At 46.4% G+C, this 16,264-nt stretch overlaps 1 protein-coding gene across 2 annotated transcripts in view; it reads right to left on the bottom strand.

Annotated features, from left to right (window-relative positions):
- LOC135365978 (rho-related GTP-binding protein RhoN-like) overlaps positions 1–8,587 on the bottom strand; it is a 30,774-nt gene extending 22,187 nt beyond the window's left edge. For both annotated transcript variants that reach the window (XM_064598622.1, XM_064598623.1), the window contains exon 1: positions 8,425–8,587. In XM_064598622.1, coding sequence (XP_064454692.1) covers positions 8,425–8,499 — 75 coding nt within the window. In that variant the 5' untranslated portion in view covers positions 8,500–8,587. The remainder of the gene's footprint in view (positions 1–8,424) is intronic.
- Between the last annotated feature and the right edge of the window lie 7,677 nt (positions 8,588–16,264).

Raw genomic sequence — 16,264 nt, 5'->3', positions numbered from 1 at the left:
CAGTACGTGTTGTGGAAGACGTTGGAGATCACGACGCCGAGAAAGTTGGCAGCTCTCCGACAGAGGCGCGAACGCGCCCTGCCTGAATGTCGACGATGTCGCCCGGTCGGGTCTATAGACGGGGTTTACGCAAGACTCCGAACAGCTAGGAACGTGGCGCCCGCGTCGGTGGCGGGCAATGGATCGCTACCCGAGAAATGTCATCATGACGTCAGACAGACTGAAACTGAAACAAATCGGAAAAGGAGGGCTGGGTTCCACGAAGGGACACGTGTTTGCTGCCTTCGATAGACCTCTCCCTGTTTGTAAACAAATGACGTCATAGATGACGTCAAATACGTCATGATGACGTTGGGTGGAAGTTTATTGAAAGAAAAGTAGGACCAAAGGTCGCGTCCCTTTCAGGAACCATCGTAATCCCCTCAAGACCGTGGTTTTCGGGCGCGACCCTGTTCGCCACTAGCTTTGAACGTAGTTCAACTCTACCAAATTGGTGGCGCTGTCGAGCGCTCTGACGTCATTTGTTTACAAACAGAGAGAGGTCTATGTCGTGCTCGCTGCTTCCTCCATTCACTTTTAAAGGTGCACTAAGGCGCCAATATTTCTCCTCGCCGTATGAAAGATCCACCACAACCACCTTGCACCACCTTGCAGTTCTGTTCTGAGTGTGTGTGACAATTTACATACTGCATAAGCGTCACAAAGAAGCGTACGCTTGCTGTTTGCTGAAACAGGGGGCATGCGCCATTTTTGTGGCATATTACGCATAATTGCCACAGAAATGGCGTACGTCTCCCGTTTTCATCAAATCAAGGGAGAGAACAATGTCATTCGGGATGATGGTTGGCTGGGAGCGTGCTGTGCGGTGAAGCTGTTTTTAGAGTGTAGGAGCGTGTTATGCACTGTTAAAACAGACCTTCACCGCATTGCACCCTCCTAGCCAACTGTCATTCCGAATGATATCATTCTGTGTCCTTATTTGCTGAAAATGTGAGGTGATAGGCTCCTCCCCCTGTTTTGAACGAATCATGACACAGAACGATATCACTCGGTATGGCGGTTGGCTAGGAGCGCGCTACGTGGTGAAGTTCTATTTTAACAGTGTGGTTTCTTTTTAAGAGTGTAGGCTGACAAAATTTTGTGCAGCATATTAATGACGTCGCCTTTTAACGAATTCGATCGCCGCTAGTGGGCTCCCGTTATTGCGAACTCCATGTTGCCGTATGGAATACTCACGGTAATCTTTGTACCGTCCAGCTATAGGCGCCGAGTCAGCCTATCGAATAAACCTATTTTCTCGGTAACCCAAACCCCACATTCCCTTCTTTTCGTAACAGTTCCACCGAACATATTCCGATGGTGAACAGTTGTCGTCGAGTTCATCTGCGCTGCGAAGGTACTTTTCTTAGCCTACGTAAATATTTCTTGAAATCAAAATAAAAAAAACGTTGCTTTATTTTTTCAAACACCCCCCCCCCTCCCCCTCCTTATTTCTTCAATGGTACAGCCTCCGGGAGACTACGTCTTTTTTTTTTTTCTTTCTTGTCTGTGAAGTCTTAGGTGGGATATGCGCGCTGTGTCTATCACTTTGATGCCTAACGCCAAGCAAATGCCGTCTTAAAACACGTCCTACGTTATACGTTTTTTTATACGTTCCTATTTCGAGATCACCCCTATAGTCTGGGACCGTATATACATATTTCCGCTCACTGATATCGACTTCGTTCTGTTTTTTTTTTTTTTTTTTAACCTGCCCGATTCTTCCATTTCTTTCAATGTGCAAATACGGCATTTTCTCGTCGGTATACATACACGCGCACCGGATTTCCTCCACGCGCGTCTAGACTGGCACATATACGCGTCAGCGGTGCATACTACGCTCGATGATGTCATGTCACCCACAAACGTAGTAAGCTTGTCACGGCGTGGGCAGCCACGGGAACGTACGTCGAGTGAGACGAGCGCTACTGGAGGTCATCCCACGTGCGGCGTGGTCACTCGCAACCCACGAAGTTGTCTCGGGAGTGTCGCCGAGTTCAACGGCACTGGACCGCGGAATTCGCGAATATATATATATATAGCCTCCTTTCCTCGTATCATGAACCGTACACACGATATCCGATATGCACGGCAATTCTTCAGAGTTCGCCCAGCTGAATATTTTGTAGTCGACTGCCAATCGACTCTAATCGGTATTGATAGGGGAACAGTCGTATAAGTATTTTGTTGTTGAATGAACACCTGAAAACGATAAGTGCAGGCAATGTACTTATACCCCTATTCGTATGCAAGGATACAAGCCCGGCCAGACTGCACGTTTTCTTTCAGCGTTATCGAAGCATACTGGTCTTTCAGGATTTTGCGACCTAACGCGCTTTTTATAGCTCAAAAGAGCTGGTTGAAGAAACTGTCGAAAACGACCACCTGCGTAATCGCGTTCTTCATCAAAAGATTAGCGTGCAGTTAAAAGGAAAGCTAGTTCTCGCGTCATTCCCAGTGATGCACCTGGTCAGGTTTTGCATATTAACCACTGTACATCGTATCAAAACACTTTGGCAGCTTGACTGTCATGAGATTGTATTTATCTCGCGCACGTGAGCTTCGGCACAAGAGTAGAAGTCATCGACCTATAGACGACAATACATTTTAACCGGAAGAAGCTCGGAGAAGTGTCTCTGTAAGTCCGCTAGCTCATAGTCTGGCGTCTTGTAACGCGAACGGCAAGAGGAAAATGACAGTAATCCTTCGAAAAGGGGAAAAGGCTCCAGCGGAGAGGGGCCTATACCGGAAGGCCTAGGATCTGGTCGACGTACCACGCCCCCGCAGAATTCTTGGCCACTCGGACATAGAAAGATGACATTAGCTTGTAATGTCAGTCGTGTACCGAATGCCATTTCTTACGATAGTCGTGCTACACGTCACATTTGAACGACATTAAACGCGATGATGTCGATGTGGATCTCCCACTATAGCCGCGTAAGAGATGGGGGGTACTTGAAGAGCGTAAACGGTGTTCAAAGAGATTGAAAATGCCCATAATATCCCACAAAATGAGATTTGTTTTGCTTTATTTCATAATCGATGGTCGGTACAATGTCGGAAAACTGTTGTCATCTTGCTTGTTATGTGGCAGTCTATACGCAAAAAAGAAAGCGTTAACAACGCCAGTCGTTTTGCCAAAAAATAATGCTAGTTTTCGCGTAATTTATAAAATAATTGTGCGGTGCTCAGTACAGAACGGCTTTATGAAATTTTTACATTTCTCTTATGCTCAGACAATGGGAGTCAGGGTATGCATTTCATGGGAAAATGAGTTGTCATTACGCGGAAACTGTCATTCAGACGAATGGCCATAAAATATCGCCGTATAGCACGACACGAATGACATTAAGACTTAACTCGTTAAGCACTTAATGTCATTTTTCGTGCCCGTGTGGGGTATAAGATACTGCCTTATCACTAGCGGACTAAATCCTGCTGTTGTTTCAGCTGCTTTGTTCGTCACTTGTCTTTTGGGGACTTAATTCCCGCGTTTCTGTCAAGATGTTCCGGATCACTTGAGGAGTGGAGTAAGCTTTACCGCGTCCATTTATTCGTCCGAGCGGCATTCCCCAGAATACTCCAGCAGAACATGTGCAAAACGTCATCGGTTTCTGGTGCCACGTGAGCGCGAGTGCCCAATGGCATGTCTTTCCGTGCTGAACCGCAGGATATTCCGTAACAGACGACACGACCGACGGTGTCGTCTGCTATGTACGCAGTACGCCATTCGCCATGTTCCTGCACCGCGCAAGGCTCAACATAAGACGCAGACGACACAGCCGATGGTGCCGTCTGCTATGTACACAGTACGCCATTCGCGATGTTCCTGCACCGCGCAAGGCTCAACATAAGACGCAGACGACACAGCCGATGGTGCCGTCTGCTATGTACACAGTACGCCATTCGCCATGTTCCTGCACCGCGCAAGGCTCAACATAAGTCGCAGACGACACAGCCGATGGTGCCGTCTGCTATGTACACAGTACGCCATTCGCCATGTTCCTGCACCGCGCAAGGCTCAACATAAGACGCAGACGACACAGCCGATGGTGCCGTCTGCTATGTACACAGTACGCCATTCGCCATGTTCCTGCACCGCGCAAGGCTCAACATAAGACGCAGACGACACAGCCGATGGTGCCGTCTGCTATGTACACAGTACGCCATTCGCGATGTTCCTGCACCGCGCAAGGCTCAACATAAGACGCAGACGACACAGCCGATGGTGCCGTCTGCTATGTACACAGTACGCCATTCGCCATGTTCCTGCACCGCGCAAGGCTCAACATAAGACGCAGACGACACAGCCGATGGTGCCGTCTGCTATGTACACAGTACGCCATTCGCGATGTTCCTGCACCGCGCAAGGCATAAGACGCGGCAGAAATTGCACCACGTTAGTATTTTTTTTTCTTTTACTTTTTATCTCACTAGAATATTCCGTAAGGGTGTCGCCCCTTGTGAATACACAATGTCCGTAATGTCGGCGCTGCAAGTTACTCAAGTGCTCCGAGTGCTCGCCGGAGTGACACGTATGAAGGCGTATATCGTGGAGTGCCTCTGGAATGAAGCGCAGTTAATGAATAACCAACGTTGTCAGCGCGGCCACAGTTTCTCGTTAGTAAAGAATGAGGAAAGCACAGGACACGTCAACCGCAGAGAGCCTTTCGACACAAAGAGGGTCCCTGTCTGAAGTCTGTCTCCGAGTCATCATGAGGAGGACGCTCGAGGTCACTCATGGGAAGTCACTTGGGTGGGTTACTCGTGCTGTTGTTGTTTTTCTTTCTTTTTCCTGAAGCTGTAGTGTAGTCGTAGTGAGAGGGTAAGAGATAAGGAAGTAAGGAGCAGACTGTCCGAAATGTTCGCGCAAGAACATTGAAACGGACAGGCGCAGAGCGCGGTGTTCCTGATCAGATCTGAAGGTCGTACAGTAGGCCCTCGTTATAGCGAAATCGCTTATTTCGAATTGTCGCTTTATCCGAAATCTCATGCATGCGTTTGGCACTTCAGCATTGGAGTGCCCGCCATCCCGATCCTATTGGTGCGACCCTATATACCAGAAGACCAGGTGATGTCTTTTTCTCTTTCGTTCTTTTTTTTTAACGCAAATTAAAAAGCTATCGGGGTCTGTTTACTTGCTTGAACACTTTCTGGATGGTCCCGCGGTGTTTGCGGTGCTACTGCCAGTGTCTTGTCTTTACAGTGTAAACTACTAAGAAAGGAACTTCATCACACAGCATGCTGATGAGAAAACGCAGAGAGTACGACTTTTTGTGACAGTTCACACAACTGCATCGGTGGCGCCTTCAAAAACGCCTTTTTTCTCGTGCCTTTCTCACGCCGTTCATCAAAGCGAAGGTGAGAGCGATGTATTTCGGAACGATCTGGGGGCTTAATCGCTTCATCGTCGTTACGGTCGTTACGAGCTAACGAGTGGCGGGAAATTCAAAAAAGGCGAGCGCGAAATTTAAAAAGGTGGGCACGTGATAAAACACGAGCAAGGCGATCTTCGCGCGATACGTGAAGGCCGTGGCATACGTCACGCGCAATGTGTCACGTGCCCACCTTTTTGAATTTCCCGCCACTCGTTAGCTTGTAACGATCGTAACGACGATGAAGCGATTAAGCCCCCAGCTATTAGCACGTTCTGCTGTGAAGTTCTCTTTTTGACCGGGAGTGGCCGGGGAGATATAGAGAAAGGCACAAATTATTGCTAAATATACGCTTCGTCAGTCAGAAACTCCCGACGAACCCTTTTGTTGCATCCAATGAACATACTACGTAAGGGCTATTAAACGAACATCCATCCGCAAGTGTCCTGCAATCCTTCTCACTCGCCCATTTCATCGAAGACCGTTTCATCGACGCCTGACCACAGTTAGGTCTTTTACGTATTTTACACGTTGCCACAAGAAAAAGCTGCGACCACCAAGTCGATGAAACGTCCATTTTTCGACAAAATGGCGTTCGATGAAATGTCACGGAACCGAACGGGCACCACGTTGAACAGAATGCAGTCACGCCTTCCTTCCAATACAGTTATACCTCGAGAGCTCAGCAAAGAAAATGCGGAAATACAAATCGGAATTACACGACGGGCTCGACCGTTGAATGTCTGTTGACGAATCTCGACAAGTCCAGGCAAGCAGGAACTTGCACCGCGTGCACAAGGGCGCGTTACTTTCCTTTTCAGATGATAGCTCCTTTTCTTTTTATATCTTTACCCGTTTCTTTTTTATTTTGCTGCTCAGAAAGTTTCCCGCCAAGCGGCATCCAATGTATAGGGGGAGGGCAAAGGAATGTCCCAGAAAAGAAGGAAAACGGACCGAGCATCACTGGCCCGTGGTGCCCTGTGTATGGAGAGCAAGCCTGGCAGCTTTGTAAAGCGGCGCTTTCCCACGGTCCGACTGGGAAGAGAGAAAGAGCGTTTCTCCTCTCTTTCTTAAAGAAATATAAAGAAGCAAGAAGAAAAAAAAAAAACGGAGGAGGAAGCAGCAAGTGCAAGCCAGGACCTGTCCCGACGTGCCACAAAATACGGCACTGTTGTTGTTTCTGGTGTGGATGGTGGGGTCTGGCGGTTTTGACCGAAATAATTTTATGCAGGAATTTAGTACAGTTGTTTCTTTTTTTTTTTTTTTGTCACTGCTCTGGTAATAGGTAGTTTTAGCAAACCGTTGGTAAGGTTATCGTGCCTACCGAAACCAATTGCAGTCGTGCGTGACTCAGGATCCTCTGATTGGTTCCGGTTGATACGGTTCGACGCTAATCAAGTCATCGACGGTTTGCTAAAGCTCTCTAATTTTGTTTCTCGTCGAAACTGTAGGAGCAGTCTTGTCGAAATCGCTCGCGAGTCGTTTATTTGAAGGAAAGTTTTGAAACTCTAGAGTTCAGTTGTTGTCCTATCCGCACCCTTGTTTTGTGCCGCCTTTCTACGTCGGCTGTTTTCATTCTGATTTAACTGATTCCATTGTGTGAGCAATTCCTGCACTCTTAAAAACGAACTTCACCGCATAGCGCGCTCCTAACCAACCATCATTTCGAATGATATCGATATCTGCCCTGATCTGTTGAAAACGGGAGGCGTACGCCTTTTTCGTGACAATTATGGTGTTCATAATTGTATAACGATATCATTCGAGATGATGGTTGGCTATGGAAGCGTGCTATGCAGTGAATTTCATTTTTGAAGAGTGTGCATTTATGTTAACTGTCACAAAAAGGCGTACACACCGCGCTTTACATATCATTCTGTGCAAGATAGGGTTATCGCTTCTGGTTCGAGGAGAGGGTGGGCGTACGCCATTTTGTGGCAATTATCGCACGTCTAAATCGCCACAAAAAGGCGTACGCCTCGTTCTCTCTTGGAATCGAAGCGGTAATCCATCGTGGCAATGCACTCTTACGAATGAACTTTACCGCATAGCACGCTCCTAGCCAACCATTATCTCGAATGATATGGTTATCTGCCCTGATTTGTTGAAAACGGGAGGCGTACGCCTTTTCTGTGACACTTATGCTGTTCATAATTGTCACAGAAAAAGGCGTACGCCTCCCGTTTTCAACAAATCAGGGCAGATAACGATATCATTCGAGATGATGGTTGGCTAGGAGCGTGCTATGCGGTGAAGTTCATTTTTAAGAGTGTGGGTGGCGCACAGCGCGCTATGTGGTGAAGTTTTGTTTCATAGCTCTAATTTTGTGCTGGTGAAGCAATGTCACCACATCATGAGCAGATATTTCTCGCCCATATCGCATGAACTGCTTTCTGTGACATTGTTTCCGGTTTCCTATTAACGAGCCGAAAAAATGTTTGTATTAAAATAAGCGTTTCAGCCAACTAGGAACCAGTCTCAGCTACGGGGAAATACTGTAACATATTGCAGAATTGCATCATTATTAGACCTGTCACTACTCTGTCAAGCGGATCATACCGTCTGCGACGCGCAAACGAAGAGTGTGGCCCTTCTTGACAGTGCAGACACCGCAAATATGGATACCATTCGATTTATAACCCTTTAGTTCAGTAGAAATTCCGGTAACAACCACTCAAGTGACCTCATACAGCTGACAATGCTTTTCCGTTTTCGTTTTTTCCGAATGGACGTTTGTATAGTTTTGATAGTGTAAATACTTCAATAAATATCCCCAAACAACAAGAATGCGCGGAAATCAAAATTGTCAGCTGCTTAAAAAAAAAAACACACAAAAAACACTATTTTGATCTCTACTATGATATCTCGTTTTTTTATTTTGTTTAGATGCGTACAAACAACAGTTAACGGCTGGCACGACATACTGGAGCGAAGAAGGCTCCAACTCTCAACATCCCGAAAATTTATCCAACAATCACATCAAGTCAAGAACAATATATTCGGCACTCACCAGGGACAGAAGCAAGACTCCCACATTGTTCAACATGGATCTTGACCGGCAAACAGTCGCTGTCTTCGCGGTCATCCTCGGCTACGAACACGAGACCGAGATATCTCTCACTGACCACTGCGCACACCACCAGTCCACCGTGAAAAACGTAACCTGCCGGCGCGACCGTCACCGTGCGTGTCGTCTGCTAGAGTGCCGCGCTCTTTCCGTCGTCTGCTAGAGTGGCGCGCTCTTTCCGTCGTCTGCTTTCATTCACCGACCACCACCACCACGGGGAAGGAGGGAGAGGGGAGTTACTAAAAGGATCGCATGGAATGCAGCAAACTGCTTGACTTCCTCTCCCCCCCCCTCCCCTCCCACGTCGGCCCCTGGCAAAGCTGACTGGCCACGTCTTCCGACAGTCTAGAGTTCGGTTCTTTTCTTTTGAAGTGTGCACTGCGTTCCGTTTCTGCATGCTGAAAGATAATCAGCTTGATGCGTGGAAAGTGGGGGAAGCATTTTTGAGAAAGGAGGATTTCGTTGGACGTTGTTGTTGGTGCTCGCATAGTTTTGTTGTTGAGAGGGCTGTGCTGGTTTTCTTGGTTCGTGGGTGGAGAGTCTGGTTTTGCGGTGGCTCAAAGAGCGTCGCTCTGGAATGTGGAAAGTTGGGCTGTATACTCTGGCGTTTTCGGGAAGAAAAAGCGGGATTCCTTCATTTTTTTTTTTTTTTTCGCTTATGGATGGGCGAGGGGTTGTTACTCCGAGGAAAGAGGAAGATGCGTGTAGTGGAATGATGGATGGATTGTTTCGGAGAGAATTACTTCGGTTTCGTGAATGGGGTCTTTGTGGCCCTTGAGGTTGAGGTGTCCGGGAGGAAATGTGGAATGCGGACATTTTAAAGAGTGGTTATACTTATGGCCACGATCCTGGTCGATCCACACTGTGAAAACAGAATTTCACCACATAGCACGCTGAAGTTCAACCATTCTATACAGAAGGATGTCTGTATCGCTCTTGATTTGCGGAAAGCGCGAGGCGTACGCCTTTTTATGACAATTAACGTAATTGCATAATAAGTGTTACAAAGATGATTATGACTAGATTTATCTTGTCATAGACTAACTGGATTAGTCACTAGATGAATATGACTTCACATGCATAAAACAGAGCTTCACCACATAGCACGCTGATGGCCAACCGTTGTACAGATACGGCTGTCACTCTTGAATTGTGGAGAGCGGGGGCGTACGCCTTTTTGTGACGATTGGTATTTCTACGTAAGTGTCACAAAATGGCGTACGCCTTTCGTTTTCAACAAATCAAGGTAGATAACGATATCATACGAAATTATGGTTGGCTCGAAGCGTGCTATGCGGTGAAGTTCGGTTTTAAGAGTGTAATACATAGAATAACCAGTTCAAGCAATGATACACAACGTAGTTTTTTCTCTCTCTCTCTCTCTCTCTCTTTTTAACAGAACACAGTCAAGCAAATAAACCCATTAACCACATGCGTGCGTTTTCTATGCCGTGTGGTACACAGTTATATCGACACCTGACCGCCATATTTTCATCTAAACATGACCGCACTTCTTGCGGTCGTGTCGGCTATTAGTCAGGTGTATTGTGGGATTGTGACGACAGCGGATATGTCGGCCAGTACACGTTTCACCCCTGATAGAGTAGTTCGGACTTTCCGACCGGATGTCAGAGCGGACTCTGAAAGAGGTCTGATTAAATTAGATCAGAGGAGAGAGGATAAAAATGAGGAGTTGTTACTACGGATGGGGGTCAACACTGGCTATTCCAGTGCTAGCAGTCGGGGAAAATTTGTAGTAACAAAAGAAAACCTGAAAGGGTAAACAATCAGAAGAGCAATCCTCGCAAAATTCGAGATGAGTGCATCTCGAGGGGAAGAGGTGGTGGGATACGCTTTGCCTCCCCCTACACTCTTAGAAATGAACTTCACCGCAGAGCACACTCCTAGACAGCCATCATCAACGCATAGCATGCTTCGAGCTAACCATAATCTCGAATGATATCGTTATCAACACTGATTTGTTGAAAACGGGAGGCGTACGTGCGCCTATTTTGTGTCACTTATGCTGTTCATAATTGTCACAAAAAAGGCGTACGCCTCCTGTTTTCAACAAATCAGGGCAGATAACGATATCATTCGACATGATGGTTGGCCAAGAGCGTGCTATGCGGTGAAGTTCATTTTTAAGAGTGTAGAGCCTACCATGATCCATTTTTGTTGCATTATGCAGTTCGTAATTGCCACAAAAAATGGCGTACGCCCCCAGTTTTAATCAAATCAATGGAGAGAACGTTGTCATTCGGGATGTGAGTTTGGCTAGGAGCGTGCTATGTGGAAGTTTTTTTTTTTTTTAAGAGTGAAGATCATTAGTCACTGTACAAAGTATTTAAATTAAATTCGTGGCAAATTATACTTCGCATTGAATTTTCTAGCCAGCGCTTTCGCCTTGTTGACATCACTGTCAGCTTCCGTATTGCAATGCAATCGAAGTCAGCGATTCGAAACGAAACTTGCTGATTACAATCGATAATTTATGCTGATTTATGTCTGTTAATTACGGTAATTTATGTCTGTTAATTGTGGTAATTTGTGTCTGTTAATTATCATAATTTATGTCTGTTAATTGTGATAATGTATGCCTGTTAATTGTGATAATGTATGCCTGTTAACTATGATAATTTATGTATGTTAATGATGATAATTTATGTCTGTTAACTTTCTCTGCCTCGGGTCTCCTCATTGTCGCTGATTACGTTTCACTATGTATTTCAAAGTATGGTCATCGATCATTTTTATCTCGGTCGCACACGCTTGTGATGTCCGTTGCTGAGGCTCCTGCATACGCGTCATCAGCGTCGACGTCGAAACCGGATGTGGCCTCCGTTCTTTTCGTTTGCTATCTCAAAAACAACACTGCACCGTCCGGTTTTCCACGGCGGACTGTGCTGGAGCCCAGAGGTTCAGATTGTGATAACGGCGTCTGACGTAACGGCGTAAAGAGTTTGCAATTTTCGCAGGGGGGGGGGGGGGGCGGCCCCCTCTCGGAACACCCACACTCTTAAAAGTGAACCTGATCACATAGCACGGTCCTAGCCAACCATCAGCCTGAGCGACATTGTTCTCTCCCCTGATTTGTTGAAAACGGAAGGCTTACGCCTTTTTGCGACACTTATCCAGAAGTGTTAATTTGTCACAAAAAGGCGTACGTCCCGCGCTTTCTATAAACCGAGAGTGATAGAGGTATATCACTCCGTATAATGGTTGGCCTTCAGCGTGAAAATAGCACAAAAATAGCCCCGCAAACTTGGCACCGACAGCTTTGTGTCCCGTTGTCTCTCGCTCTTTCTTTTTTTTTTTTTCCCCTCAGTTTGTCTTAATTCTCGCGTGCTGTCTGGTATGTCGTTTGCGCACCGTGTTCCAATCAACCAGCCCAAATTCCTACGCAAAGCATAAAAGGCTCCGTCAAAGGCGCCACAGTCACCCCATGTTCATCATGTCGGCTCATGCAGTTCCCCGTGAAGTCAGCCAAGGACGCACGATCCTCCGCTGCGACAGTTGTGGCGTCGCACGCCTGAACGTGGGCGACTACATACGGCAAGCGCAGTTCCACCATCATATAGTCATCACATAAAATTTAGGAATAAATAATTAATTGATTTATTAAACGAATTGTTAACTATTATATAAATAAACATATAATAATATTATACTTTCATTGTATAAAATATATTATTCGATAAATAAAGAAATAACTTAGAAGTAATGACATAGAAATACGCCGCTGGTGAGGGTGAGGCGCGCCCATAGAGTCGTTCCACGTTAAAAGTCACAGTTGATGCAAACTTTCTGCTATACTACTGATTACCTGCGAAATACTTCCTCATTGTCACCCTCATACTGCGTGTGACCCGTCCGTTCTTGGGTTGCGGCTCGCAAATTGCTATCGCTCGTTCACAGGAAGAGAGCAATACAGCCGCAGCGCACAGGCGACGGACTTCCGCTCCTTTGAGGACCAGTCGCCGCAATTTACAACCCCCCTTGTCCGAAAAGATAACGAGCGCGATGACCCTTTTCCTCGTCGAAACACATCTGCGTAGTATACACCCTTTAAGGAAAACTTCACCACACAACATACTGAAGGTCACCATTGCGAAGATGTCATTCGGAATTGTAGTTGGCTGTATACACTCTTAAAAATGAACTTCACCGCATAGCACGCTCCTAGCCAACCATCGTCTCGAATGATATCGTTGTCTGCCCTGATTTGTTGAAAACGGGGGGCGTACGCCTTTTTTGTGACAATTATGAACAGCATAAGTGTCACAAATAGGCGTACTCCTCTCGTTTTCAACAAATCAGGGCAGATAACGACATCATTCGAGATGATGGTTGGCTAGGAGCGTGCTATGCGGTGAAGCTCATTTTTAAGAGTGTAGGAGCGATCTGTGTGGTGAAGTTCCGTTTTAACAGTGTAGGGTTATCACTCCTGATTTGGGGAAAGCACGGGACGTACGCCTTTTTGTGACAGCTCGATCCCCCCCCCCCCCCTGCGATATAGTCGTGACGTTGCAAGACAGTTCCGTCACCATCACCACCTGGTGACAGTTGCCGTAGCTCCAAAAAGTGGCACAAAAAGGCGTACATCCCGTTTTCAATAAATCAAGCTGTACATCTTTTTTGTGACACCCTTTGGTGTCACGTTAATTATCACAAAAAAAGCGTACGCCCAGCCCTCTCCACAAATTGGGATCGAAGGTATCGTTCTGCGAAATGATTGGCCTTGAGTTCGTTATGCGGTGATTCACTGTTTCGAGTCTATATAGAAATAGAATATAGGCGCAGGGCACCGCAGACGCGGTCTGCCAATGGGTGTACGTCTAAATGAAGTGATCGAAATCCACGCTGCAAAATAAACTACTGGAAATAAACGTTATTTGACTACAAAATGCACAGTCGCGCACGAGAAACTGCCAACAGTGAACTTAGACTAACCTGGACAGAAAAATGCGAGCACCAAACTTGGACTAACGTATTAATAAACTAACCAACGTGATGTTCCGTCGTGTCTGCCCCGCTAAGCATAACGGCCGCTAAAATTTGGCTTTCGTTCGCTAAAACGACTTGGACAGACATCGAAAACCCGTGAATTTGGGTGGAGGGAATAGCGATACCGTGTTTTTAAACACGGCATATACCATCTTAGGAAGCAATCGCGCATTCTCCTTGATTTTCCTTGTTTCGAGAACGGGAATCTCCAGATCGGGGATTTCGCAACCGGGAATATCGAGGTCCAGCCCTCCCAATCCGCACGCGCACGAGTTTTGTTGAAGCTACCCGCACCCGTGGGGACGTGCAGCCAAGTTCCACACAAGGTACACTCTTAAAAATGAACTTCACCGCATAGCACGCTGCTAGCCAACCATCATCTCGAATGATATCGTTATCTGCCCTGATTTGTTGAAAACGGAGGGGCGTACGCCTTTTTGTGACACTTATGAACAGCATAAGTGTCACAGAAAAGGCGTACGCCTCCCGTTTTGAGCAAGTCAGGCCAGATAACGATATCATTCGAGATGATGGTTGGCTAGCAGCGTGCTATGCGGTGATGTTCATTTCTAAGAGTGTAGAGCACTTCAGCGCAAAGGAGTAAACACGAAAGCGTTTGTGGACATTTAATCGCACTTTACATTTGGTACATCCATAACTGGTGTAAGAACGGTCACCAAATTATTATAAAACGCTCTGAAAGTCCGGTCTTTTGCGCGTTTGTTTCGCGAAAAAGCATGAAGGCGCGTATTGCGCGGGTACCCGCAGCGGCAACGCGGGTGCAACCGCACTTTACCCGCGATCCGCATCAGGTCAAATTTTTCACCCGCAAAACGGAGATGAGTGCGCGGGTATCTACGGTGCACCCGCAACAGCGCAGACCTCTCGTTTTCACGCTCTTCCAAATTGCGCTCTAAAATCAGTGTCTGCTGAACATTCTATAGCTTTACTTTCCCCCCCTAATATCTGTTTATTTAGAGATAAACAGGTCTTCACTGCGTACCAGCAGTGTTGCCACACCTACAGATTTATCATGAGATCTACCTACTTTCTGAAAAATCTACAGATCTACAGAGATTTATGTAAATCTCATGATTTTTGGTCCAATGAATGGATCACTCGACGCAGTACGTGTTTCGTATCAGTGCACAAAACGACAACGATGAAAAACGTCAGCAGATGGCGGGAATGAGTGTTTGACCGACTATTTTTTAGAATATTTTCTGTAGTTAATTTGATGAAAACGAATCAAAGAAACAGCCTCTCCACGACCACCACAACTGGCCTCCTGCACACAAAACGAAGGCTGTTGGGTCAAGCTGCTTTGCCTTCGCCGTTGAGGATTTGATCCGTCGATCACGAAACTGGCGGGGCTCGCTGGAGGAGGAGGTCTTCAGCGAACGAACCATCGGCGAGCCTCAACGCTAAATCAGTTTTCTTGAATATTTGGCGAGCTCTTTCACCAGCAGCACCAGCACCACCTTTTGAGTATGTGCGCGTTACCAGTTTGCCTCACAGACTTGACTTGGCTGGCTTTGAAGTGAAACCAAACGCTTATAATTCACGTCACGCATGTACGCTTTCATTATGTCTGTGAAAATAATATATAGAGCTTTATTGTTTTTGTGGTCCATTGTGATCCTCGCTCATCACTGCGATGGTGGAACGAGCGAGAGAAATGTTCCTACTACACGCGATGCGGTATTCTTGCATTGGAGCGCCACAGCTGATGTGAACACACATGTCAAAGTATTCAAATCTACGTGCAGTTCCACTTTTTTTGTGATTGTACACTCTTAAAAATGAACTTCACCACATAGCACGCTCCTAGCCAACCACCATCCCGAATGACAACGTTCTCGCCCCTGATTTGTTGAAAACGGGAGGCGTACGCCATTTTTGTGACACTTATGCTGTTCATAATTGTCACAGAAAAGGCGTACGCCCCCCGTTTTCCACAAATCAGGGCAGGTAACGATATCATTCGAGATAATGGTTGGCTAGGAGCATGCTATGCGGTGAAGTTCATTTTTAAGAGTGTAGCAGACACTTAAGTCCGCTGCTCCGTGGTCCGCTGCAGTCACAAAAAACGCGACATCGCAAACCGAAACCGAAAGTTCCAACGGCAGTGCGCCGCAGCAACAAATTCCGGCTGTGGTCTTCAGCAGTGGAACGAAATAAGCCCTTGCTCTTCCACTAATTTAGAGACGCAGGCATACATTCCAGATTCGAAGGCACTGAGTTTTGAGTGGCTACAGATTTTTCGCACTCGGATCTACAGATAAATATTTTTTGCGTGTGGCAACACTGCGTACCAGGCCCAAGCCCCAATGCAGATCATTCAGAACGCTACCGTTCCTTTTTTTAGTTTGTCCAGTTTATCCAGAACCGCAAGTACGGCTGAAGTCGAAAAAAAAAAAAAAAAGGAGGGGCAGAGTCATTATTACAGTTACGTGTAACACTGTAATAAAGACATTGAGTCCGTTCATGTAGTACGTGCGGCGTTATTTCTTCGTCGGAGTCTCACAGAAATTCGCCGTAGTGCTCAACATAACATATAGGTCATCACTCATCACTGACCATCGTAGGTAACCTGATCAACGCACGTTGTTCATGTTGGCGTTTTTTTTTTTATGTCGCCGGTCGGTTCCAGACGCCTCCGAAGAAAATTTCTGGTTACACTATAAAAACAAAACTTCACCGCATAGCACGCTGTGCGCCAACCATTGCCACGAATGATAGGGTTATCGCGTCTCATTCAGGGAGGGAGTGGGGC

This window comes from Ornithodoros turicata, chromosome 8, assembly GCF_037126465.1.
Source record: "Ornithodoros turicata isolate Travis chromosome 8, ASM3712646v1, whole genome shotgun sequence".
In the NCBI taxonomy this organism is placed as follows: Eukaryota; Metazoa; Arthropoda; class Arachnida; order Ixodida; family Argasidae; genus Ornithodoros; species Ornithodoros turicata.
This window is presented reverse-complemented; position numbering and strand designations above follow the sequence as displayed.